Source organism: Carassius auratus, chromosome 16 (genome assembly GCF_003368295.1).
Source record: "Carassius auratus strain Wakin chromosome 16, ASM336829v1, whole genome shotgun sequence".
Taxonomy (NCBI): domain Eukaryota; kingdom Metazoa; phylum Chordata; class Actinopteri; order Cypriniformes; family Cyprinidae; genus Carassius; species Carassius auratus.
The window spans coordinates 21,459,631-21,486,738 of record NC_039258.1 but is presented as its reverse complement, the minus strand read 5'-3'; the positions used below and the strand labels follow the sequence as shown (position 1 = coordinate 21,486,738).

The 27,108-nt window shown below is 40.9% G+C and overlaps 2 protein-coding genes across 2 annotated transcripts; one reads left to right on the top strand and one right to left on the bottom strand.

The window, feature by feature from the left end:
• Positions 1–4,430: 4,430 nt before the first annotated feature.
• On the bottom strand, positions 4,431–8,181 carry LOC113116521 (zinc-binding protein A33). Its single transcript, XM_026284730.1, has 6 exons — positions 7,359–8,181; positions 6,418–6,513; positions 6,097–6,327; positions 5,997–6,019; positions 5,804–5,922; positions 4,431–5,208 (listed from the first exon to the last, which is right to left on the bottom strand). The coding sequence occupies exons 1-6, from the start codon at positions 7,746–7,748 to the stop codon at positions 4,664–4,666; spliced, it is 1,404 nt and encodes a 467-aa protein (XP_026140515.1). The 5' UTR covers positions 7,749–8,181; the 3' UTR covers positions 4,431–4,663.
• Positions 8,182–10,846: 2,665 nt separating this feature from the next.
• Positions 10,847–25,860, top strand: smpdl3b (sphingomyelin phosphodiesterase acid like 3B). The gene is made up of 8 exons (XM_026284729.1): positions 10,847–11,114; positions 12,787–13,000; positions 13,964–14,061; positions 14,138–14,281; positions 14,412–14,581; positions 20,251–20,431; positions 22,865–22,998; positions 24,642–25,860. Exons 1-8 carry the CDS (start codon positions 11,033–11,035, stop codon positions 25,002–25,004), a joined length of 1,386 nt encoding a protein of 461 aa, XP_026140514.1. The 5' UTR covers positions 10,847–11,032; the 3' UTR covers positions 25,005–25,860.
• The last annotated feature ends 1,248 nt before the right edge of the window (positions 25,861–27,108 follow it).

Sequence of the window (27,108 nt, the reverse complement as noted above, 5' to 3'; positions counted from 1 at the left end):
TCAGCATTTATGCGCTTGTCTCGTGCTCTGCCCACTAACCAAGGAAGAACAGTAAAAAAAAGTATTTGCCTCTCGCTCAGAGATCTAGTTGGTCTGATGAAAAAAAAAAAAACAGCTTCATCATCAGTTATAGTAACGCGCCGCATTTTTTGGCAGTAACGGTAACGGCGTTATTAAGATGAGAAGAGTAATCAATTAGATTACTCGTTACTGGAAAAAGTAATGCCGTTAGTAACGCCGTTATTTATAACGCCGTTATTCCCATCACTGCTATTAGCTAACCATTAACTATGACTTTTGCCTCAATTAACTCCTTATTTGCTGCTAATTAATAGTTTATAAGGTAGTTGTTAAGTTTAGGGTTTTGGGTTGGATTATGCATGTTATGCATTATATGTACTTTATAAGCACTAATAAACAGCCAATATGTTAATAATAGACATGCTAATAAGCAACTAGTTATTAGTGTGAATTGGACCCTATACTAAAGTGTTACCAAAAGGTCTAAGACTAAGAGTTTCTATGTACACAAAAGGCCTATTTCTCTCAAATATTGTTCACAAATCTGTCTAAATCTGTTAGTGAGCACTTCTCCTTTGCCGAGATAATCCATGCACCTCAAAAGTGAAAATTGGGGCAAAAACAAAAGTGTTGCATTTATAATTTTTTTCTTTAGATTGTTTCAGCACTTTTATGCAAAACTATTAAATGGTAGTTCACCCAGAAACTAAACTTATGTCAGTTTACTCTCATGTTGTTCCAAATCTGTATGACATTCTTCAATGAAGCAGTAAAAAAAAAAAAATTGGTTCTTTATCCATACGGTAAAAGACTTTGGCCAACAAAACTGTTTGGTCAGTAAAAATATTTTGATTTTCACAGATAAAAAAACAACAAAAAAAAAAACTGGAAAACCAATTATGGAGGGAGAATTTCAGGTTTCTTGTACTCTGATTTCATATTAGTGATGATCATATCAAGAATCTCATCACCTCAATGTTATTCAGGACATCCTGGCACAGTTTGTTATCCAAGAGATTAATAAAATGTACAAGTATGATAAGGCCAAAAAAGTATGAAAAGCATCGTCAGAATACTGACATCACTGCTTCAACCATAACGTTATGAAGCGATGAGAAAACTTTTTGTACGAGAAGAAAAAAGTTGTCTCCTCTGTGTCTTTCCACATCATCGTCGTGCCATTTTGGAGAACACCTGCTGAACGCAAACTGCGTACGCTATTCTGTTTCAGCCGGGACACAAGGATGCGCTGGTTTCTTTCAAATATAAGTGTAATTTCACATAGAAAACCATGTAACCATGGTTCCCTGAGAGGGAATGAGACACTGCGTCCTCTGAAGGGATACTATGGGGAACACCTCGTTGTGACCCGTGTCTGAAGCATACTTTGAAAAACGCCAACGTGTTGGCCGGCGACAGCCTCTGACGTCGCTACCGGCACGACTATAAATATGCACCCGTTAGGACCCGTCACTTATCTTCTTCGTGAAGCTTGCGTCCGAAGCATGGCAGGGAGCTAGAGTACGCAGTGTCTCGTTCCCTCTCAGGGAACCATGGTTACATTCGTAACCTGAGACGTTCCCTGTCAAGGGAACTTCGAACTGCGTCCTCTGAAGGGACACTGTGGGGAACAGTATACCCATGCCGCCATGCTGAGGGGAGTGCAGGCCAGAATCATGGCAAACACTAAGTACCAACTCTATCATTTCACCAGGAGTCGCCTCTGGGACGGTTCGATGGCTGTCCATGACATTATCCCTTTTGGCTAAAGGCCTAAGCTACATACCCAACTTACCTGAAGGGCCTCGGCCCGGGGTAGAGCTGAAGGCTTGGAATCACGAAAGATTCCTTTAAAGGGATACGGCTAAGAACGTAGCACTGTTTATTACCAAGTCTTGCCTGTCACAAAGGAGGGGCTCTCGTGGCACTCTGATAGAGCAGCTCATAGATGGAATGGCCCGGGAGCAGAGCAATTGGAGGACGGAACGTACAGATGAAGCCTCGGCCACGCCTGTACCATGGAGCTGGATGAGTCAGAGGAAGCCAGAGGGGATAGTGCGACACTCTCTTGAGCCGCAAAACCGATCCACCCAGGTCTGGCCAACCTCTCTAACTCTGCTTCAACACCTTGGTGCGAAGGCGCCATTCCCCGAGCCTCAGCCCCTGCCTCAGTAGGATGTCTGCTCTCACAGTGCGTCTCAAAACAGTATGTAGTACTGGAGCGCTCTGATAAAAAAAACGAGAATTCAGTCTCCCATGAGAGGAGGACACCGAGCTCCAAGCAGCATGCTCATAGGCGAGCCTTTTTTAAAAGGGGAGCGCTGCTAAACTACAGCGAGAATTGCCCACACAGCCCCCCATGTTGAGGGGCAGTGCTTGAGGTGTATAAAAAATATACACTGGTTGAATGAAGCCCAAGAAACCCCGGGGCTAATCATCTTAAGAAAGGGAACGAAGCGCAGCTCGTAACACTTACCGTACAGGATTCCAGAAAGTGCGCAGAGCCTTGCGTGCACACTTACCACTTATGTGGATTTCAGACGCAAAGTGTTAACGTGCACACTGACCACCATGTGGTTTTGAGAAAGTACACAGGCTTAGCGTGTGTACTGAAAAGTTACCTGACAACCACTGTATGTGGGAGCTCACCTTCAGAGAGACCTGTAAAGCCTGCTATCTGATAACCACAATATGTGGGAGTTCACCTATAGAGAGGCCTAGAGAGGCCTACTACCTGTTACCAGATAACCACCTCAGTGGAAGGTAACGGAACTCGACTCCAGGGAGGCCTGGTGAAGCCTACTACCTGACAACCACAAACCGTGGGAGCTCGTTGGGAGCCCCCCATGTTGATGAAATCATGTTGATGAGCACTGTAAAGGAAACTCACAGAGTTTGTTAGTAGACATATAACCACCAGCCACATAACACCCATAAGCAGAAAGGGTCACATACTCACCCACCCTCCTGTACTGGAGTCCCGCTTTACGGGGCGCCCCCTTTCAGTCCGGACTGTCAGTAAGGTGGTCGCTATGAAAATAGGACCAACCAAAACATAACAGGTCCAGGATAGGAGACTGTTATGTGAGAAAATTTCCACCTAACCCCGATCAGGTCGAGCGCTGGTGTCTACAGGGGAATTAGGCAGGGGAGAAATAAAACAGAAGTTAAAAACATCCAAAAGGAAGTGACTAACTCCTAGGTATCACTGCGATCCAGACGAGAATGTCTGAATCTGAATCACATCCCTCAGACCCTGCTTACCTCTTCGTGGCCCGCGATTCCTCTTGCCCCTGCCCTCAGGCGGGGGAGGAGCACGAGCCGCGACACTAGCCTTCTGCGCCCGTCTTCGATCCTCAGAATGGGAGGCTCACCTGGGCTGGCGGGTTATGGTCAGATAAATAACGCTCATCGAGGCTACCTCGCGATGTTACCTTCCTGGCCCACTTCCATGGCAAGTTTTTTTTTTTTTTTTGCTGTGGCACGATCCATAACCTTTAACAGCTCCCCATACGCAGAACAGGAGAAATGAGCGGCTCAGCCTCAGCTTCTTCACCACTCTCAAATATCTCCTGCTCTTTCTGGGTAGAACCCAGCAGAGCACTAACTTCAGTGTCAGAATGGGTTAATGACAACGCATCTTCCTCCCGAAGTTCGCTCTCGTTTGCCGCCGGAGAGTGTGAGAGGAAAAGTCCCTCTCTACACTCCTCAGTGAGATCAACCTGTGATCCCCACAAGCTCATTCTCCTCCGTGCCTCTGCAATGGCGGGTCCTGAGCCGCGATATCCAGATGGATGTCCCTCTTGAGACAAACGAGAGCGGAGCTTTTTCACAGAAAAACGCTCGCAGTGCGCCCAGATTGCCCCCTCAAGGACATCGCGCGCGTGCTCTTCGCCCAAACAAGAGATGCAAAGACTGCGTGTGTCATCAGGTGTCAAATAACCCTGACATGGATGCACACACTGTTTAAACGCCTTGCTAGTGGATGTCATGATAACAATAATAGATCGCTTTTACCGTTCTTGTCGTTTCTCAAATGCACGCTTCAAACAAAACAGTCAATGAAGAAGAAGAAGATAAGTGAAGGGTCCTATGGGCGCGTATTTATAGTCGCGCCGGTAGCGACGTCAGAGGCTGTCGCCGGCCAACACGTTGGCGTTCTTCAAAGTATGCTTCAGACATGGGTCACGACGAGGTGTTCCCCATAGTGTCCCTTCAGAGGAAGCAGTTCGAAGTTCCCTTGACAGGGAACTTGTTTTTTACAAATATTTGTGTTCATACAAATCCTTGTGGCACGGCTGAAATGTAAATGGAAGTATTTGGTTTGGCTGAAACTCTCAGAAGGCAGAATGCAATTTCTTGCAAATTCAGCTGTATCCTTTACAAATAAATAAAACATGATGCGGTTTTCTCAGAAGGACACACATTTATTTGATGTATTATTACTTTATTGCCACATAAAATATTCCAAAATATTTGCCTAAACCCAGAACAGAAAACTTGATACGAATTAACTGAATTTCTGATTTCTAGTATTTACTACATGCTTAAAGTAATTTACATGTCACTTTAATTGACAATTAACATCCAAATGGTGTTGCAAAAGCAGAAAACACAAACAATAGAATAAGGAAACTCCCCCTCAATGAAGAGGCTTCACATTGATACTGAGTCCCATGGGTAAGATTCTGAGTGGGACATCTGTACAGCAGTTATATAGAAACGGATAGATCGCTCTCTTGAATGTACTGGTGAACGTGCACAGACGTGTGTTAGTAAGAGGATCAGAGAATGAAATCTTCCCTCCGTGCCAGTCCAGCTGCACTCTGATCACCTTCAGCTGCTTTTCAACAGTTAAATGCATGGGGGGCATGAACGGTGACTGTGACATGTACTGACCAGCCATGTAACGCACACGCCACACTCCAGTGTCAAAGAAAATGCCTCCTTTTCTCTGGTTAGATGCTGTGGTTACTCCAACAGACCAGCATGTGTTGTTTTGGACCTCCACATCCCAGAAGTGTGTTCCGGAGTTTAAGGCCTCAGATCCCAGCACACAGTGATAATAGTCAAATCTCTCTGGATTGTCTGGATACTGCTGACCATCAGCACTGGATTTCACCTGGGTCAGATCATCGGTCAGGAACAGCAGAGGATGTGCAGTGTTGGGGTCCAGTGTGACAGGAGCTGAGGAGAGAACACATTTCATGCACCTGCCTCAGAAATTGGTTGGGCAACATAATGTGCAATTAGCTGTTTATATGTTGTTGTTTTGTGTGTGTGTGTGTGTGTGTTGTACTTTCATAACTTTTCCGATGCTATATATACAGTATATGTATGTATGTGTGTCCGTCTGTGTATTTAAATGCCATACATTTTGTGTGTTAAATAATTTTCTAATATTAGAAGAATGCACATTTATTACATGTCTAATCACCCGCACACCAAATAAAATATTACAAATAAAGCTGTCCTAATGTAGACAAATCCAGAACAGGTCTACACCATGCAGGTGTTACAAATTAACTGAATTGATAATTATCTGCATTTTTCGACATGCTTAAAACAATTGACTTTTGACGTACAAATGGTGAAAAAAAAAAACATGCACACACAAAAATCCCAGTAAATTCTGCAGCAAAAATAACTTTATTTAGTGAGATGGTTAAATAGAGTTTAAGCCTAGTATTGTCATTAGGACAGTATTTAATTTCACTTTGTCTAGGCTAAAGAAATAATTTAATTGTGACTGAATGAAAAGTCGGATGAACGTTAAACCCACCGAATTGAACTATCTGCATCATCTTCTTCCAGACTTCAAACTTCAGGTTCCCCAAGTGTTGTCCCACATTCATCAAGGCTCCCGCAGGCATCACTGGATCCGTCAGTGTGACCTGGGCTCTGTGATAACATCCAGGAGTTAGAAAGATGGAGGAACTGCAACGCAGAGAGACGACCGCAAGAAAACAGCTTACCGTTCTTTTGAGAACCTGAAGTTCTGCAAAACAAAAAAGGAGGAAATAAGCTACAACAATAACCCTCAACATTTCATTAAAAATACAGGTTATTTCTTACTTGTAGAAAGGGCATGTCGGCAGCGTCTAAATCCTTTTCTATGGTTCCAATATTGTTTGAAAGAGATTCGATCTCTCTGTCTATTTGTTCAATCGCCTCCTTCATCATCTGACTCCTCTGCTTCTCTTCCTCTATCAGTGCAGATATTCTGATCATCTCTTCATCTCGCAGAAACTGATGAAGCCGCTCAAACTCCTCCTGCAAGCATCTCATGGTCTGCTGAGTCTGAGCCTGTATCAAAAACAAAGATTTTCGCATCCCTTCTACCCCAATCTTTCTAAAACTGCTTTAATCTAAAATATTATACTATATAGTTCTCACCTTAATGTGCTGTGATGCATCATCAAATGTTTGTTTTATTTCTTTAAAGCTCTGGAGTTTTTCTTGTAACTTTTTCAATGAAGTCTTCATTTCCTCCTGAAATTGAATAATCAGTTGATTTGTTAAATCAGTGTAATTAGTGCTGTCAAACAATTAATCACATCCAAAATAAAAGTTTGCGTTTACATAATATATCTGTGTGTATTGTGTATATTTATTCTGTATATATAAATACAAACATACAGCATATATTTTGAAAATATTCACCTGTATTTACATTTATATGTTTATATTCATATAATTTATATCATAAATATATTTAATAAACATAAAAATTTTCTTAAATATATACATGCATGTGTATTTATATGTAAATATACTCAGTACACACACAAATATTATGCAAACAAAAACTTGTATTTTAGATGCGATTAATTGTTTGAGACAGCACTAAAGTTTTAATGTTTTAAATAAAAAATAACAGTTATAGGGCAGAAAAAGAAATAGATTTTAAGTTAACGTTTTAAGTTTTTATTAAAATAATTAATTACTTCAACGAAATCTTGTGGCCCCAAATGGAGCATATCATGAGATATCAAATCTTTCATTCAGACTAACTTCTCAGACTGTTTGGTGAAACTAAATATTTAGTACCCGGATATAGAAGCACATCACTGCCCCTATTTATACATCACAGATGGCAAGGCAATAACATATTCCAGCCAATGCAAATAATAGGTAATAAGGAAGTCAGATGTTCTTACTCTTAAACAAGAACCCAGAGCAATTGCACGTGTAAAGCACAAAAATGTATATATTTGGTGAACATCTCTATAAATGGAACTACAAGTTAAGAAAACATTTTTTTTAACAAAGAAATGACGTCATTTGAATAAAAAAAAAAATCTTGTAACAAATACTACAACTTCCACACAGTTTACCTTTAGAAGCGGGGCAACTTCATCAACGGGTCTGAATGTGTGATTCAGGTGTTTCTCTGAGTCTCTGCACACCAGACACACAGGATGATTATCATCCAGACAGAAGAGTTTGAGTTTCTCTCCGTGCACGTCGCAGAACACCTCAGACGAACCTCTCTTCTGTAAGAACGACTCGCACACGTTCCGCAGAGCAAGATTAGTAGGTGTTTGACTTCCTGTGAACCTTTTCCTGCAGACTGGACATTCCTGAAATCCTCTGGAGCTCCAGAACTCTTCCAAACAAGCTCTACAGACACTGTGACTACATAACTGAAGCACAGGATCAGTGAAGATATCATAGCAAACAGGACACAGCAGATCCTCCTCTGAAATTTGACTCTGAGAACTCATTTTCTACCCTATAGTTACGCCTAAAAAACTAAAAGCTTTTATCGTCACAAGATGTCTGCTGTTCAATTCTGAGGTATAGCCTCTATGGCACATGTTTAATATGTAATAATTTGCTGATCTCTATCAACATTACAGGTTAATGATTACTTCAGAGGACTTGTACAAAGGCAATCTGACTCTCAGCCCTCGGGGTAAAGGAAAGCAAGCATGAAATATTTCTTTAAGACTTAGGTTTCATTATAGCTCTTAACATTCTCAGTTAATTTATTCACACAAAGAACTGAAAATATGTAATAGCCATACAAGTAAAATGTAATTTATATGCATACTGATTTGTTTTATAGTAGTATAATACAATGGAATAGTTAGAAATACATAAAAATACACTGCCTTTTAGGATCAGTATGATTTATTTTAATGTCCTTCAAATAAGTTTTTTTCTGCTTACTAAGGCTGCAAATATTTGATCATAAATACAGAAAAAAAAAACAGTAATATTGTGAAATATTTTTGCATTTTAAAATAAATATTTTTTATTGTAATATGTAAAGATATAATTTATTCCATGGTCAAAGCTGAATTGTCAGCATCATTCCTCCAGTGTTCAGTGTCACATGATCTTCAGAAATCATTCTAATGTACTGATTTGCTGCTCAAGAAATGTTTCTGATTATCATCAGTGTTGAAAACAGTTTCATTGATGCTTTGATGAACAGAAAGTTCAAAAGAAAAAAACATTTATTTAAAATGTGTTTTGTAACATTATACATGTTTTTATTGTCACTTTTGATCAATGTAATGCATCCTTGCTGAATAATAGCATGTTTGTAAATTCAGTCACTGAATTTCAGTGGAATGTCATTTATTGTAATTAGTGCTGTCAAATGATTAATCACAATTAATCACATCCAAAATAAAAGTTTGTGTTAACATAATATATGTATGTGTATTGTGTATATTTGTTATGTACATCGATTCCAAAACTATACAGGTAGTCAAGGACAGGATTTGAGATGATTTAGATCCTACCTGTCCAATCGCTACAACTTTGTTTATTTAAAGTAATCTCATTAAAATATGGAGTGCCACAAGGATCTGTCCTAGGTCCTCTGCTATTTTCAATATACATGTTATCCCTTGGTAAGGTAATATTATTCGAAAATGCCGGATTAGTTTCCACTGTTATGCTGATGACACTCAACTATATATATCTCATTGATACCAGATGAAACTTATAAATTATCTAAGATAACAAAGTGTGTTAAAAATGTAAAAGATTGAATGACCAATAATTTAAAATAATTCGGAGACAGAGACAGGGATATATATATATATATATATATATATATATATATATATATATATATATATATATATATATATATATATATATATATATATATATATATATATATATATATATATATATATATACATATATATATATATATATAAAATATTCAGCCACTTTTGGTCTTTTGGAAGCTGCATTCAAAATACACTTTGCTTAAAATCCTGAGGGGGTTACAGTTGAAATTGCGTATAGCAATAGCCTTCCTGCTAATGTTCGGGGTTCATACACACTCTCTATGTTTAAATCTAGATTAAAAACGCATCTCTTTCGCCAAGCATTCCAATAATGCATCTCATAATCCTGGACTGCAGTTATATCTGATCAAATGTGCATTATTATTCTTTAGCTTGGGTTAAACTAATTAATTTTACTTATTTGGAACATCAGCTATGCTATATATCTCTATTTGTTTCTCTGAACTGCTGGCTTTTACATCCCGTGGTAACTAGGATTTAGACAAGCTCCAGTCTGGATCCAGAACACCTGAGAAGAGATGCTGCCAACCTTGAAACAATATACACAACTACCAAATTTTGCTATATGTTTGATTGCATCATATAATAACATATGTTAATAATGTTCATCATCTGTTTGATTACGTCTTTAATTGATTTTTTTCCCATACGTTTCTGCCCTATGTATATAAACTGACAGTCACCACTGATAAGCTACTACTAAATATTGTAGAAACTTAATTTTCTGTAAAGTTGCTTTGCAAGGATTGTATAGTAAATATTTGCTATACAAATAAACTTGAATCAACTTGAATTGAAAAAATACACACACATGCATGTATATATTTTGAAAAAATTTCATAAGTGTATATATTTAATCATATCATTTATATCATATATAAATATATTTAATATATAAACGTAACATATTTTTCTTAAATATATAAATGCATGTGTGTGTATTCATATGTACATAAATACATCTGAAACGGAATACTGAATAGAGGGCATGGTTTTATGTTTGTGCTCCTCCTCTCACTCATAGCAATCTCACGAATGGAGGGTGTGTTTAAGGATATTCTGCCCAAGACATCAGAGCAGGAATGCCTTTCCAGAGCAGAACTAAATGCCCAGATTTTGATTAAAGATTAGGAAGACGAACTATATTTTTCAGTGGATTAACTTGCACGGAATAATTGTTTTCATCAAGACAATCAGCGCTATTAAAGTAAATAAAGTCTATTTTGATTTCATGCATACTTTAATCTATCTAAAAACAAAACTTAGCTACTGATCCCATCCTCTATTGCGGTATATGGATCATGAAAATATGAATTAGATGAAATATGAATATGCCACCTTTAATCATACTTAATAATCTTTTATTTCTTAGGTTTGTAAAGCGATCTGATTTGAGTACAGTTACTCAAGTACTTTACACCCCAGATAAATATGCAGTAATCTTTATCATGGTTGTAAAGTTGAGTAACTGTACTTATATTATAACTATATATTAATGCTGCTAATCTCCTAAAAGGATTTAACACTGATTTTTGGTTGCTTTGTGGACAGTTAAAAAAATAAAATAAAAATCTTAAAAGGTAATGTTAAAAGATTTGGTTTATAATAGTAAAGCATTTGCCACGGAAACTGCTTCACACATTAGACTTCAGATTTCATTTTAAAATCAGGTCACTACTGTATGAACATTACAGGCATGCCTTAGAAATAGTAGCACACTAAAATAGAAAGCTGACTGCATCGTAAATGACTGATACAAATGTGCAACAGATTTAGTTCTCCTTACACGTAGTAACAGCTGGAGAACTATGTTCGAACAAGGTTCCCGTCCTGCAAGTTTATTAGCTTCAGCTGACTTATCTTATCTGTCAGTTTATTGACGGCTGTGGAATGAATGTCTTGATGTAGGATAACAGCAGTCAGGTCAGAGTCTCTGGATCTCTCACACACATTGGATGAATCTGACAATGGCAGGTGTTTGGAAAATTATTCTTCTCAACATTTTCATCATCTCTGCTAAAAGTAGCATGATGAAAGGTATGTCCTTAAACGCTTTGAGTTGTTTCGGATAAGATAAACGAATGTATACTGCACAACTTTTAAAAAGCAATATGAAGTAGATTGAAGAGCAGAGACTTTCAGCAGTGTATCTCCTAATGAATTCATTAGAGCTTGAGAATGTGTCGTTTTAACATGGAAGGCATAAAGCTGTATGAAATGAAACGAAATAATGTATTAGGAATAGTAGTCAAAATTGTTTTCCAATTTACATTTATGATTTTTTTTATACAATGTGACTTAAAGCTTAGGAACTGGTTGCAGTATTGCAGAGCAACCTGTCTGTAGAAGCAAAATCATTTAATCTTGTTTGATTTCAATTGAACTGTGAATCTTAAAATGCTTCTTAGTTTATTAGTGGAGTAATACACACATAAATTAAAAGTGTGGTTGATTGCGATTTTACTTTTTTAACATTAGTTAGTGTGTGATGTTGCTGTTTGAGCATAAACAATATCTGCAAAGTTGCAGCACTGAAATTTCAATGCTAACAGAGATATCATCTTTTAAAATTCTGGCAGTTTAATAGTTAAAAAACAGCTGGTGATGGACAAGCTTCTTCCCGGGTCCGTTACTTCATGAACCCAGATAAACCCCGCCCCCGGGCACACACAACAAAAGGGGCGAGGCCATGTTGTGCTGCTTTAGAGAAGAGGAAGAGAAAACTAGGGGTGCACTTAAAAATCTGTTATATATGAATCTCGATTCTGTCTTCTAACGTTTCTAATGGATTCACAAGTTTAAAAACCAATGTTTTAAAGCAGCGGTTCTCAATCCTGTTCCTCTCATCGCCCTGCTCTGTATCGCTCTCTCTCTCTCCCTCTCTCCCTCTTTCTCTCTCTCCCTCTTTCTCTCTCTCTTTCAGATTGTCAGATCAGTTCCAACAAACTGTACCATTTATACACTTATTTTCACTATGCTATGAGAAGCATTATACATGGACGCATGTACAGTTGCTGTGCTATATTAATGCTTTAATCCGAATAAAACCGTATTTTAAAAGCTAACAGAAGCAGTAGCATTTACAAACAACAGCATATCTAAAAGTAGAAGACAACAACAAACAAACAAACATACCATTAAGAGCCGGGCTTGCAAAGGTTCTCATTCTCTTCGTTAATATTCTCTGTGTCTCAGTCGTGCTCAAATTAATGAGCACTATAGAAGATGTCATTGTTTACAGTACAACCGGAGCACATTCTGAGCTTGAGAGGGGCGGGATGTTCAGACGCACTCTAGGTGGTTTAGCCAATCACAACACACTGAGCCAGCTGACCAATCTCAGCCCAGCGTATTTCTGAGGGAGGGGCTTCCTAATAACAGGAAATAAATTGAGGCATTTCTCAGAGAAGTTGACATATCTGTGTGGAATAAAGAGAAGTAATTATGTGAAAAACAATGTGTGTGTTTTTTTTTAAACAAAGCATGAACACATACCCCATAAACACAATCAAGCCCTAGAAAAAACCCAGTCAACCACCCCTTTAGGACAATTTATACATGGACACTATAGATAGATGCTGATTCATGGTTAAATTTTAAGTATTGAGTGGACTATACATTATCATTTTAGTCTGTAATAGCTCAGTAGTCTTGAGATATATCATGCTCAGTATATGGCCAGGCTGATCACAGTTGTTCTCCACTACAGGTTATTTCTGGCACATCTCAGACCTCCACTGGGATCCTTCTTATGATGTAGGGGGTAACGGTGCATCAAAATGTGCCTCCAGTGGAAACCGTCCGACCCCAAACGCAGGCAGATTTGGAGATTATTCCTGTGACTCCCCATGGACTCTGATAAACTCGACATTGAGTGCCATGAGAAGGATCCTGCCTGACCCGGACTTCATCATCTGGACTGGGTTTGTGCCAAGTGCCCTCTCAGCTCATAAGACTGTCCTAGTCTGAAGTTTAAAGTGAATTCAGTAGAGTGCTGCAGTCTTGATTTTTGTCAAAACCAAACGTACTTCACCTGACAAAAACCTAGTAGGCTTTTACAATTGGCTTTTGGATGTGCTCTGTGACCAACAAAAGATTATGGTTCTTGAACATTTGTTCATCATGATACTCTTCATGATTGACCAGAATTTTGAAGACTAAATACAATTTTGGGTTGCACTTTATTTTACAGTACGTGTATTAACATGTACTTATAGTGTACTTACAGTGTATTTATCTAAGAAAGTTCTGGTAATACAAGGTAACTACATGGGGTAGGGGTAGGTTTAGGGGTAGGTTCAGGGTTAGTACCTAGTTATAACATAGTTATTGTAATTACTATAATAAGTACATAGTATATACATGAGGAACAGGACTGTAAAATAAAGTGCTACCCAATTTTGCAGTACTAAAAGCCAAATGATTTAAAATAACTACACAATAGACTTCAACATCATCACCATTAAGCGCCAACAAATCTGTCAGTCTTTTTGAGTTAGAGTAGCTGATTATAAACACAATGAGGCTGTGAAATTTGTACTTGTTTTAAAGGAGCACAACAGATTTTCAACTACACTGCCAGTTAAAAAAGAATTTATGATTCCATAATCTTAAAAACTGCTAAAGGCTTTTACTTAAATGCTTGAAACATGTTTTGTAAGCAGTATAAAATGTGCATTCATATAAAATTGAATAGTGAGAAAAAATTAGCCAACAAGTGTCCAGTATAGTATAAGTGGTGCTTGCAGTCATAAAGATAATCATAAAGAATGAGCTGGCGTGTGAAAAGCATTTGGCCTGTACTGTAGATAGGTGAGCTGTCTAAAGTCATATATTTCTTAAATAATTGATTATATAATTGAATATAATTCACCTCTTATCCACAGAGATGATACTCCTCATGTGCCCGACGATCAGCTGGAAGTCGAACCTGTCCTACGTATAATCAGCAATCTCACCTACATCATAAAAACCACTTTTCCTAGTATGTGTTTCATATGAGCTGCTGACTGCTTGTTTTCTTTGTCTATGAAATTTATTTCACATTTGTATTTCTTTAGATACCAAGGTGTATTCTGCAATGGGAAATCATGACTACCATCCAAAGAACCAAATGCCTCCAGAAAAAAACTACATTTATGAACAAACCGCGAATATGTGGCATGACTGGCTACATGCGGCGTCAAAAGAAACCTTTAAAATAGGTATAAACTAAAGTAGCTCATCATTAACAACAATACACTGACACAAAATTTTTACTATATTATAAAATTCATAATTTATGTAATAAAGCTTAAACTACTGCCATATAACTTTCATTAATCTCTTTCACAGGTGGATATTACACAGAGAAGTTGCTTAATCAAACTGGCTTCAGAGTCGTGGTCCTTAATACGAACCTCTATTACGATCAGAACAAACTCACAGAGAAAGTCAAAGACCCTGCAGATCAGTTCAGTTGGGCTGATAAAGTGCTTCAGGACGCAGCTAAAAATAATGAGAAGGTTAGTAGTGACTTACAGCGAGGAAGTGAATGTCAGGAACACAACTGGACACAGATGCAGGTATGGTGTGAGAATTTATTCAAAAAAAAATCCAAAAGAAAAACTCCCTCCAACTAACAAAAACAGGCCGGGAAATAATAGAAAAATGTCCAGCAGGAAAATAAGAGGCTTGAATGTCCTTTCGTAAACACCCGGCAGGGGGCGCCCGATGGCGCGGCCGCGTAGGAAGTGGAGGAGGGAGGAGAACACGAGAGAGCCCGTCACGGAGCAAACCAAAACACTTCTGAGGAGTATAGGGGTCCGGTCTAGTAAATGAGGGAGGGGAAAAAATAGAAAAAGCAAAACAAAACCAGTAGCAGCAGACAATGGCACGACAGAGCAGGACTAGACAGAATGACTACACATGGGCTGTAGTCGAACGACGATCTGGCACCGATTGGCGCGACAGACGGGAATAAATAGAGGAAGAGATGGACAAACATTGAATGCAGGTGAGTGGAGTCAAACAATTAGAAGCGGAAACTGTAGTAATGAGGGGGAGGGAGGAACGCCACAGATAGTTGCAAGACGAACGATCAAAACCAAAACAAAACACCATGTGCGCATGAAATGACGACATAAACAAAAACACACACCGAAAAACAGGGTGATCAGACAGCTGACATGACAGTACCCCCCCTCTGACGGACGCCACCAGGCGCCGCAGGAAGGGGCTCACCTCGTCGCCGGTAGAAGTCCTCGACCAGTGTCCGATCCAAGATGTCCCGGGCCGGGACCCAGCTCCTCTCCTCTGGGCCATAGCCCTCCCAGTCCACAAGGTATTGAAAGCCCCGCCCCCTACGTCGGACATCTAGCAACTTCCTCACCGTATAGACCGGGGAGCCATCCACTAGACGGGGGGGAGGGGGGGTTGGGGCAGATGGAACAAGATGGGAATGGAACACAGGTTTAACCCTGGAAACATGGAAAACAGGGTGTACCCGACCAAGCGTGGTAGGGAGCTTGAGCTGCACCGCCGCCGGACTCAGGACCTTGGTGATCCGGTATGGGCCAATGAACCTGGGTGCCAACTTGCGTGAGGCTACCCTGAGAGGCAGGTCCTTGGTGGAAAGCCATACCCTTTGACCACACACATAGCGGGGGGCAGGAGTCCGGTGACGATCGGCCGCTGCTTTGGTCCGCCTACTAGCCTGGGCCAAGGCCGCCTTAGCTTTCTTCCAGGTGCGTCGACACCGTCGGACAAAAGCCAAAGCAGACGGGACCGCAGCTTCGGGTTCCTGTGTGGGAAACAAGGGAGGTTGATAACCAACAGAACACTGGAATGGGGACATACCTGTGGCAGAAGCCGGAAGGGAGTTATGGGCGTATTCTACCCAGGACAGCTGTTGACACCAGGAGTTGGGATTGTGGGATGCCAGGCAGCGAAGAGTGCGTTCCAAATCCTGGTTTGCCCGCTCGGACTGCCCGTTGGTCTGGGGATGGAAACCTGATGACAGACTCGTAGAGGCCCCGATCTGCCGACAGAACTCCCTCCAAAACCGAGAGACAAACTGGGGACCCCTATCGGAGACCACATCGACCGGAAGACCATGAATCCGGAATATGTGATCAACCATCACCTGAGCAGTCTCTTTGGCAGAGGGGAGCTTGGGAAGGGGAATGAAATGGGCCGTCTTAGAGAAACGGTCCACCACCGTAAGAATGACGGTGTTACCCATGGATTCTGGGAGGCCAGTGACAAAATCAAGGGCCAAATGTGACCAGGGGCGGGAAGGGATGGGCAACGGGTGGAGCAGACCAACGGGGGGCGCATTGGAAGTCTTGTTCTGAGCGCACACAGAGCAGGCAGCCACGAACTGCCTGACATCCTTGGCCATGGATGGCCACCAAAATCGCTGACGGATGGCAGCCAGCGACCTCCGGACTCCTGGATGACAGACTAGCCTGGACGAGTGACCCCACTGGATCACTTCAGAGCGCAACTTGGTGGGAACAAAGAGATTACCCGCTGGACCCCCCTTCGGCACAGGACCCTTAAGTAGAGCCTCCTCTACTCGTCTCTCGATGTCCCAAGAGAGGGATGCCACCACCACCCCTTTGGGCAAGATGGTGTCTGCAGACTCCCTCCCCTCAGGAGCCTCGAAAAGACGAGAGAGTGCATCGGGCTTGATATTCTTGGACCCGGGCCTGTATGACAGGGTGAAATTGAACCGACCAAAGAAGAGGGCCCAGCGAGCCTGTCGGGAGCTCAGCCTCCTGGCCGAACGGATGTACTCGAGGTTCTTATGATCCGTCCAGACCAGGAAGGGCTGAGCTGCGCCCTCCAACCAGTGACGCCACTCCCCCAAAGCCAGCCTGACTGCCAACAACTCCCGATTACCTATGTCGTAATTCCGTTCTGGGGGACTCAGGCGGTGGGAGAAGAAGGCACAGGGATGCACCTTACCATCTTCGTGTGACCGCTGAGATAGGACCGCGCCCACACCGACATCTGAGGCATCCACCTCAACAATGAATTGACGTTCAGGGTCTGGAATAGACAAGACAGGAGCAGAGATAAAACGGGACTTTAATTTATCAAAGGCCTCCTGTGCCCCAGTATTCCACTTGAACAGTACCTTGGGAGAGGTGAGTGCCGTTAAAGGTGCAGCAATCTGACCAAAGTTCCGGATGAACCGCCGATAGAAGTTGGCAAACCCCAGGAACCGCTGCAGAGCTTTACGAGAGTCAGGAGCTGGCCACTCGGCAACGGCCCTTACCTTACAGGGGTCGGCTTTGATCTCCCCTGCCGAAACAACGAACCCCAGGAACGGAACCGACTGGGCATGGAAAACGCACTTCTCCGCCTTAACATAGAGCTGGTTCTCCAGCAGCCGTTGTAACACCTGGCGAACATGCTGAGTGTGTACCTGCAGAGATGGGGAAAATATCAAGATATCATCAAGATACACGAAGACGAATTGATTCACCATGTCTCTCAACACGTCGTTAACCAGGGCCTGGAAGACAGCTGGGGCGTTGGTCAGACCAAATGGTAAGACCCGGTACTCAAAGTGTCCCGTGGGCGTGTTGAAAGCTGTCTTCCACTCATCCCCCTCACGTATACGAACCAGGTGGTAGGCATTTCGAAGGTCCAGCTTGGTGAAGACCTTGGCTCCCTGCAATAGCTCAAAGGCAGACGACATAAGAGGCAAGGGGTACCTGTTCTTAATAGTGATGTCATTCAGGCCTCGGTAATCTATACAAGGACGCAAGGAGCCATCCTTCTTCTTGACAAAGAAGAAGCCAGCACCTGCAGGAGATGAAGAGGGTCGGATGAGACCGGCTTTGAGGGATTCATTAATGTATTTGTCCATGGCCTCTCTTTCAGGGCCTGAAAGGGAAAACAAGTGACCCTTGGGCGGAGAAGTGCCTGGGAGGAGCTCAATGGCACAGTCATAAGGACGATGTGGAGGTAACGAGGTGGCCCGGGACTTACAAAACACCTGGCACAGGTCGTGGTACTCCACTGGGACCCCCTTCAAATCAGCAGCCTCCACCTGTAAGACAGGACACACAGACACAGGAAAAGAGGCAGCACCCAAACAAGACGCATGACAAAACTTACTCCAAGACAAGACAGAGTTGCTCGACCAATCCACGTGAGGGCCATGTTGCACCAACCACGGGTGCCCCAGGACAATGGGAGCACTCGGGGATTCAAGAAGGTACAGCGTGGTTACCTCACGGTGATTGCCCGAGACTATTAGACTGACAGGAGGGGTAGCATAGGAGACAGTGGTGATCAAAGTGCCATTCAATGAACGGGCAGGAATAGGTTCAGGAAGAGGAATGACAGGAATCCCCCAACGGGTGGCTAGGGAGAGGTCCATAAAGTTGCCCTCAGCTCCCGAGTCAACCAGTGCTGCACAGGAGTTAGAAATATCACCAAACTGAATTGAGACAGGAAGGAGAGTGCGAGAGGAGGGGGAATGCAATAAAGGGGTAGCGCTCACCAGGATCCCCCTCTTTACTGGTGAGCCTTGACTTTTAACGGACAGCCTGCTGCGAAGTGACCGGACTTGCCACAATACAGACATAGCCCTTGGGTGAGTCTTTGCTGCTTCTGTTGCGGAGTGAGCCGAAGGCGCCCCACCTGCATAGGCTCCGGCTCAGTGGTTTCGGTGGGGGAAACAGGTGACGACTCCTCGGTCCTCCAGGGTGGACGAACTGCCAGGCGCTGACGGCGGCGGCGAAGGCGACCCTCGATCCGCAACGCCATATTAACGAGATCGTCAAAGTCCCGTGGCAAGTCCTGAGTGGCCAGCTCATCCTGGATGTCATCATCAAGCCCTGCACGGAACATAGCTCGACAGGCCCCCTCATTCCAATCGCAGGTCGCTGCCAGAGTCTTAAAATGAATAGCGTAGTCCGTTACTGAGCGACCCGCCTGACGGAGCCGTGCTAGCTGGTCAGCCGCTTCCTGACCTCTGGCAGAGCGGTCAAATAGCCTCTCCATCTCCTGGCGGAAATCCTTAAAAGAGGCGCAACAAGGGGCTTGAGTCTCCCAGACGGAAGTACCCCAGTCTCTAGCTTTACCAGTTAGAAGAGTCAATACATAAGCCACTTTGGACATCTCAAGAGCGTATGTGCGTGGCTGCAAGGCAAACACCACCGAACACTGGGACAAGAAGGCCCGGCAGGAATTGGGGTCTCCATCGTAGGGTGGTGGGTTATTGCATCGGGGCTCAAGCTCATGGCGAGGAAGATGGTGAGCTGCACCACCCTTTGCAGCCTCTCGTTGCAGCTCTTGGATGCGGGTGGTCAGCTCAGCCACTTGGTTGGTTAAGAACTCCACCTCCCTTGTGGTGTTCGTCAATCTGGCTTCGTGCTGGCCTAAAAGAACACCCTGCTGGGTGACTGCGGTTCTGACAGGATCTGTGCCTGCTGTGTCCATCTTGGCCAGATCGTTCTGTCAGGAACACAACTGGACACAGATGCAGGTATGGTGTGAGAATTTATTCAAAAAAAAATCCAAAAGAAAAACTCCCTCCAACTAACAAAAACAGGCCGGGAAATAATAGAAAAATGTCCAGCAGGAAAATAAGAGGCTTGAATGTCCTTTCGTAAACACCCGGCAGGGGGCGCCCGATGGCGCGGCCGCGTAGGAAGTGGAGGAGGGAGGAGAACACGAGAGAGCCCGTCACGGAGCAAACCAAAACACTTCTGAGGAGTATAGGGGTCCGGTCTAGTAAATGAGGGAGGGGAAAAAATAGAAAAAGCAAAACAAAACCAGTAGCAGCAGACAATGGCACGACAGAGCAGGACTAGACAGAATGACTACACATGGGCTGTAGTCGAACGACGATCTGGCACCGATTGGCGCGACAGACGGGAATAAATAGAGGAAGAGATGGACAAACATTGAATGCAGGTGAGTGGAGTCAAACAATTAGAAGCGGAAACTGTAGTAATGAGGGGGAGGGAGGAACGCCACAGATAGTTGCAAGACGAACGATCAAAACCAAAACAAAACACCATGTGCGCATGAAATGACGACATAAACAAAAACACACACCGAAAAACAGGGTGATCAGACAGCTGACATGACAGTGAAACCTTCAGTTTTGTCAGTTTATCCATGTGTTATTATTATAACTCATAAAGAAGCTTTTTTCTGTTTTACCCAGGTTTACATTATTGGCCACGTCCCTCCAGGGTTTTTTGAGAAGAAGCGAGATAAAGCCTGGTTCAGAAAAGAGTTTAATAAGCGCTATATGGATCTCATACAGAAGCACAGTGCTGTTATACAGGGCCAGTTCTTCGGTCATCATCACACTGACAGTTTCCGCATGTTCTACAGCTCTAAAGGTCATTTCAATTCTGCTGCTAATTCTGTCACATTTGGTGCATCTTTTGGCATTAGAATTACCCTTAAAATTAGAAATGTGGAAAACCTATTTATGAGAAGGGTTATTGTAGACAATCTAGTTGTCTACAAAAGTTGTCTACAATCTAGTATTTTATCTATATGTCAAGGCAACATTGAAACTTTTCACAGCAACAATGTTTTAAAGGGGTCATATGATGCTTTTTAAAGATGATCATTTCATGTATTTGGTGGAACAGAATATGTTGACATGCTTTAATGTTCTAAAAACACATTATTTTTCAAATACTGTAAATTACTGTAGGTCCTCTATGACACGCCGCTCTTAAATGCCTCGTTTTCTACAAAGTCCCTCCTTCTGACAAGCACAGTCTGCTCTGATTGGCCAACTGACCCAGTGCATTGTGATTGGCTGAACACTGCAAGCACTCGTTGGAAATGTAACACCCTTTCCATAATCGCAAGTTACATCTTTCTTAATAAATGCAAAGACAGTTAATAATGTCCTTAGTTTTACCATCAGTTCAAGCCCCAAAGGAGAACAGAGTCACGTAACAGACACAGTGATGAAGCTCGTATGTGTTTGCAGTACACAAGATACTGACGGTTAAGACAGCTGACTCCACTGTGTGACCCTGTCTCTCTCTCTCTCTCTCTCTCTCTCTCTCTCTCTCTCAGAACAGTCAATAGTAACATACGGTCGTCCACAAAATAAGTTGCTGTTCTGTTGTTAGTAATCTTAAAGATTTCTAAATGCATCTACTTTCAGAAGGCCAGATAAAGTGCTTTTTCTTTCTCCTAAACACACAAAGCATCTCCCTGACGTGACCACTTCAAAACTAACTGTGTTACTGAAACCTCACCTTCTTTCTTTGCGTCAACATTTGGGCGCCATTTCCACAAAGTGACGTAGACATGTGGGGGCGTGTTTGAATGAGGCGTGGCAGAGTCTTAACTTTGATATCTCTTTGGGTTTGAGACTTTAGTCTTGGAAATTTTACAGATCTTCTTTATGCACCAGAGCTTGTTACACTCCAAAGAAAAATGAAAATTTTAAATCACATCATATGACCCCTTTAAACTAAAACTGAAAAAAAAAAAACTACATACTACTAGTAAATGCTATAGAATCAGAGATAATAAATTAATGCTCAAGTATCTTCTTTTGGCCATGTAATGTATTTCTCAAAGATTTACAACAATTTCAGAAAACAATTTACAAAAGCTGTCACTGGGATGGTACCTGGAAAGGTACCACCTTTGTACCTAAAGGGCAATAATAATAATAATAATACATTATTAATATAGCACCTTCCAAGAATACAAGGACACATTGCATAAGGTTGATATGGATAATAGATAACACAATATAGATAACACAAGTATATACAATATAGTCACATGATCAAGCAAGTAGAACAAACAGAGATCATATAATTTATTGTTCTGTTTTTTTCTGTATTCAATATTCAAAGATATTTAAGCCATCCATACTTTAAGATTGTGTAGGCAAGATTTTAAAGAAGAGGGAGAACAATAGAATTGGATTATAAATACGCAATAAATTTGCATATCCTCAGTGTAACTCTAAAAATGTAAAAACATGGCACAGAAGTATCTGATAGGGAGGAAGCGTATAAATAAGAAATAGAAGTGGGCCAAGACCAGACCCTTGAGGCACACCACGGGGAAAAGGGACATTTGTGTTTATCAATTGCTATTATTAATGCTTTATCATAACATGTTTGATATTTAGAATTTGAGTTTGAGGATGCACAGTCTCTGACGGGAGCAGTTAAATAATTGGAATGACAACACATGCAAGTCATGTTATATTGACACTTCATCGTAGTTTACCATATCAAAGGTATTAAAGATGGAGAAGTGTTGAATCAACCTGCACTTGGGTGACCAGTAAAATTTTTACCTAACATGCGTTCCCTGGGAATCAAACCCTCAACCTTGCAATGCTAACGCAATACGCTACCACTTGAGCCAAAGGAACACTACTGATTGCAAGCTTATTAATAACAGAAAACTTTGCCTTACAAAATTTGAGATGAGCAGCACTCACAAACCGAAGCCACACCAAACAACACTATATATACACACCAGTAGCTAGTAAGCTAGTATACACATTACTACCTTGAAGGCACAAACTTGTACCTTTCGAAAAGGTACTGCCCCAGTAATGGCTTTTGTACCTTTTTTTTGAGAGTGTACCTTTTTAAAAGGTACACCATATTTATCACTAAAAGGTGCATATTAGCACTTCAATGGTACATTTTAGTAACTAAATGGGTTGCACCTTACTTTTGAAAGGGTACCGCCCCAATGGTGGCTTTTTTTTCTGATAGTGAAGATTACGTTCACAAATGGTTTGTAAAACGGAAGCCGTTAATACCCTTTTACAGGATCTCCCATAAGTGCAATGTTCCTGACCCCAGGAGTGACGCCTTGGATAACAACATTACCTGGTGTCATAGATGGTGGAAATAATCCTGGAATTCGCATGTTTCAGTATGACACCAAAACACTTTTGATCAAGGTAAGACCCATCTGCATGAAGAAATTTGTATTTTTATTGCAAACTTTGTACGTTTTATACTAGTGTTGTTTTAGCATCACTTGGCCTGTTATAGTTTTTGTTAATGTTTTGAATTAGATTTTATTTTATCTTTTTAATTTTACTTTAGTTTAAGTCTGTGATTTTTCAAATTTTTTATATATATGTCTATACTGATTTTCTATAAAAGTTTTATATATTTTTGGTGCTTTAGTTTTAATTAAAGCTGCAGCACATAACTTTTGCCTCTCTATCGCTGTCTATGTTTAAAACATAAAATGCAAGACACGCTATGGGTTATTTATTATTTCTTTTGTATTTATTTCATTTTACTTGGGTTGTGCTTTGACACTGCTTCTGTGCATAGATGAATCTGTGGTCAACATCACATATATCATCATAAATCATTTGAACAAGTAATCAAAATATCTATACTGCTCATTCAGATCTGATCAAACAGTACTCTCTCTCACACATAGCTTCAAGAAGATAAATGAAATTTACCTAAATAAAATAAAATAAAATAATATAAAAACAAACAAAAAATAATTAATTAAAAAAAGAAGTAGCTTCATACCCATCTGAATCAAGCTAATAAGTGTTCTAAAGATTAAATGTGTTACCTCTTCAGCAGGGAAAACAAACTCAGTGTTGTTCATTTATCTTTGTTTTAGCATAGTTTTTTGTCGCTTTTTGTTTTTAGCTGCAGACCCTGCACCATTTGAGGTTTCTTAGTTTTTTAAACCGGTTCCCCAGATGTTAAAAGGATAGTTCACCCAAAAAATAAAAAAATTATTTCATTAATTACTCACCCTCATGTTGTAATAAACCCATAAGATCTTCATTCATCTTCAGAACACAAATTAAAATATATTTTTGATGAAATCCCAGAGCATTCTGGCCCTTTTCTTTGCGCAAAATAAGTATTAACTGAGTTTTGTAAAATTACGGTTAAACTACAGATTACACATGGACCATTTTAACAACATCCTTAGTATATACTGTGCCATGATCGTGGTAGGACCCTAGCTGTCTATGCAGGGTCAGAGAGCTCTCGGATTTCATCAAAAATATCTTAATTTGTGTTCCGAAGATTAACTTAAGTTTTATGGCTTGGAACGATATGGGTGAGTAATTAATGACAGACCATTTTTGTGTGAACTAACCCTTTAACAATTAGATTTATCAGTTATTTATTAGTGTTCCTGTAGCTCAATTGGTAGAGCATTGCGCTATCAAGGTTGGGGGTTAAATTCCCCGTGAACACATGATAGGTAATAATTGATAGCCTGAATGCGCACTGTAAGTCGCTTTGGATAAAAGCTACTATGCATAAATTTAATTTTAATTTATTTCCGTTTAGAACTAAGATTAAAACAGACATCTAGAAGACAAGTTTAAATTCTAAGCAACTGTTGCAAGAACAAGCTACAAACGCTTCACACAAAACTTTTAATAGCGGGATCTTCTTTCTGTTTATGGACGTGACCCACACAAAGAATGACATACGTCAACATCTAGTGAAATCACTTACTGTTGCAAATTAAGGTTAAAAAGTTACATACTGCTATAATATATTGCCCTGATTTACACATTTCTATTCTTACTGCTTTGTGTTCCTGAAGGATATAATCACCTACTATATGAACCTGACATACTCAAATAAGGTACATGAGCGCTGGGAGAAAGAGTACCGGCTGACGGAGGCGTTTCGTGTGCCGGACGCCTCTCCCGCCTCCATGCACCGCGTGATGGAGCGGATATCCAGCGACAAGTGTTATCTGCAGAAGTACTATGAGTTCAACTCTGTGAATTATGACCTGACGGAGTGCCGAGCTGACTGCCGCGTCGACCACGTGTGCGCGATGAGGGAAGTGGACTTTGAGGCCTATGAGAAGTGCGTGGTGAAGGAGGGAGGCTCGTGCACGGCTCCAGTGCTGTTTACTCTGCTGCTGGCGCTGATGCTGAGCCTGCTGTGCACGAGCTGATCACAGAACAGCAGCGTTTCGGCAACATTGTCACGTGATCCCTTCAGTGCATGAGTGTGAATGACATCTTCTCAGTATTTAAAGTATTTAAAATTTTAACGCGCTGTTCATAAACTTGATCTGTCATGATTTCTTTATATTTACTGAACTGTCTACTGTAGTTCAGCCCAAAATGAAAATGTTTTTGGGGGGTCCCAAACATTAAAAACAACTACAACAACAAAACATAATTTGTGTTCCACAAAAATTTGGAGTGATGTGTAGGTAAATAAAGATTGCAGTTGTCTTGTCTTCTTTACTGAGACATACTGTGTTTATGAGAGAGTCTTTATTTTAAGATAAAAAGTTGCATGTAATGTTTATTTATTTATTTTTTATCCTACGTCAGAAACAAGCTTACACTGATTTGTCTCTGTTTGTATACAATTATTTTTATTTTATTTTTGCATGAAAGATGGTTTGATAATGATAATGATAAATAATGCATAATGATGAATTATGCACTCCTGCAATTTATGTATAAATTCATTCATCAGCATGATGTCATTTTTTCCCCCACGCAACATTATATCAATGCTACAGTTGTAGAGTCCAGCAGTAATTAGGACATGCAGCAGAACGAACACTAACTATAACCAACAATACAGTACAGTAGTCACAAAACAGTATAATACATCAGCCTTTGATTTGCATGTAAAGTTTCAAATTAAACTTGTGTGGGGGGAAAATTTTATACTGCATAAAACATCTGCAAATAAAATTCATCTCATGTGTTCAAGGGAACAAAATCACTTTTGCAACAGGTGCAAAGTATCAATAATAAAATAAAAAATGAATAATTGCTGCAACTGGGGAAGTCTGAGACTCTTTTTCCTACTAAATAAATTCTCTGCATCACATCAGTTGAGGCATCCAGGAATTGAACTGACAAATGTGTTTCCATCAGAGTTTAAGTGCACGCTTTCTTACAGAACTAAAACATTGTACACCTCGAAGAAATGTTGTTCATCTTTTTAACGTGTCATTATTTCTCATTATTCAGTCTGTTACAGGGCCTTTTAAATGACATGAATATCTGTTTTTAACATAAGCCCCATTTGAGGTTTTTTGTGTTTGACTCCATGTGATAAAACAACACTACTGCTTGAGATGAAACAAATGCTCAGGCTTTTTTGGCAACTAATCAAACTCATACTCTCTGTACATTATCAGGTTATCTGTATGTAGTCTGTATAAATGTAGAGTGACGTCTGATGGATTGACAATCCTTATGATGCTCATAAATACCAAGTACAATAAATGTCAATGCATTCAAAATCAAAGCCAAAACAGCTGATAAAGCTAACTGGATTCGATAACGCAGATCTTGTGCAAATGATGTCACATGACAAAAACTTGTTTGGTGGAGACATGCGGCTTCATGGCATTCTCCAGAGCCTTTCTGAAGTCTTGAAGGCACACTTAAGTGCAAGCTGGAGCCGACAGCTTCCCAGGACGAATCAGGAGACAGAGTTCATCCAGCATGTTACGCAAGGTGCCTTCATCTGTCCCAAAAGTCAGGAGTATTATAGATTAAACTCCATTGATTCTCAATGAACAGCAATGAATGCACAAGACTGGACACAGACTGGATCAGCATACTCTAAAGACAACATCATATTTAAGTAAGTGCAAGGTGCACCATATTAGAGGAACATCATGACTTTATGGATCTTCCACTATGATCCAGTTCAGATATCAAGGTTGAAGCAGTGCACAGTCAAACTCACCAGTCTCTTCTGAGGAACACAGACACCTTTCTCGTTCATTCACAGACCTCATACACAGAGCTTATCACGGGCCCTAACTGATCAAATCAAAGTTTGTAATGTTGTGCCGCTGGCTGGTTTGGTTCATGCTTCAGAACAGCGGAAGAAACTTTCAACTACGGATACAACGGTTTCCAGTTTTCACATTTGAACTAGCATTAAAAACTATACTTAGCACGATTCATAATTTCATGCTAAATACTGCCCAGCATTAAGCAAAGTTAGCAAGAGTCTCCACAGACAAGCATGCAACGTCGGTTCTGATTTTTGAGAAAACACTGCAGAAAACGGAGGAC

Coding starts and splice junctions, on each gene's coding strand:
- LOC113116521 (XM_026284730.1), bottom strand. CDS start 7,748: ATGAGTTCTCAGAGTCAAATTTCAGAGGAGGATCTGCTGTGTCCTGTT. Junction 6,514..7,358: donor AAGTTGCCCCGCTTCTAAAG/GTAAACTGTGTG, acceptor ATTCAATTTCAG/GAGGAAATGAAGACTTCATT. Junction 5,209..5,803: donor GATGCAGATAGTTCAATTCG/GTGGGTTTAACG, acceptor TTCTCTCCTCAG/CTCCTGTCACACTGGACCCC.
- smpdl3b (XM_026284729.1), top strand. CDS start 11,033: ATGAATCTGACAATGGCAGGTGTTTGGAAAATTATTCTTCTCAACATT. Junction 13,001..13,963: donor GACTTCATCATCTGGACTGG/GTTTGTGCCAAG, acceptor TCTTATCCACAG/AGATGATACTCCTCATGTGC. Junction 14,062..14,137: donor CATAAAAACCACTTTTCCTA/GTATGTGTTTCA, acceptor GTATTTCTTTAG/ATACCAAGGTGTATTCTGCA.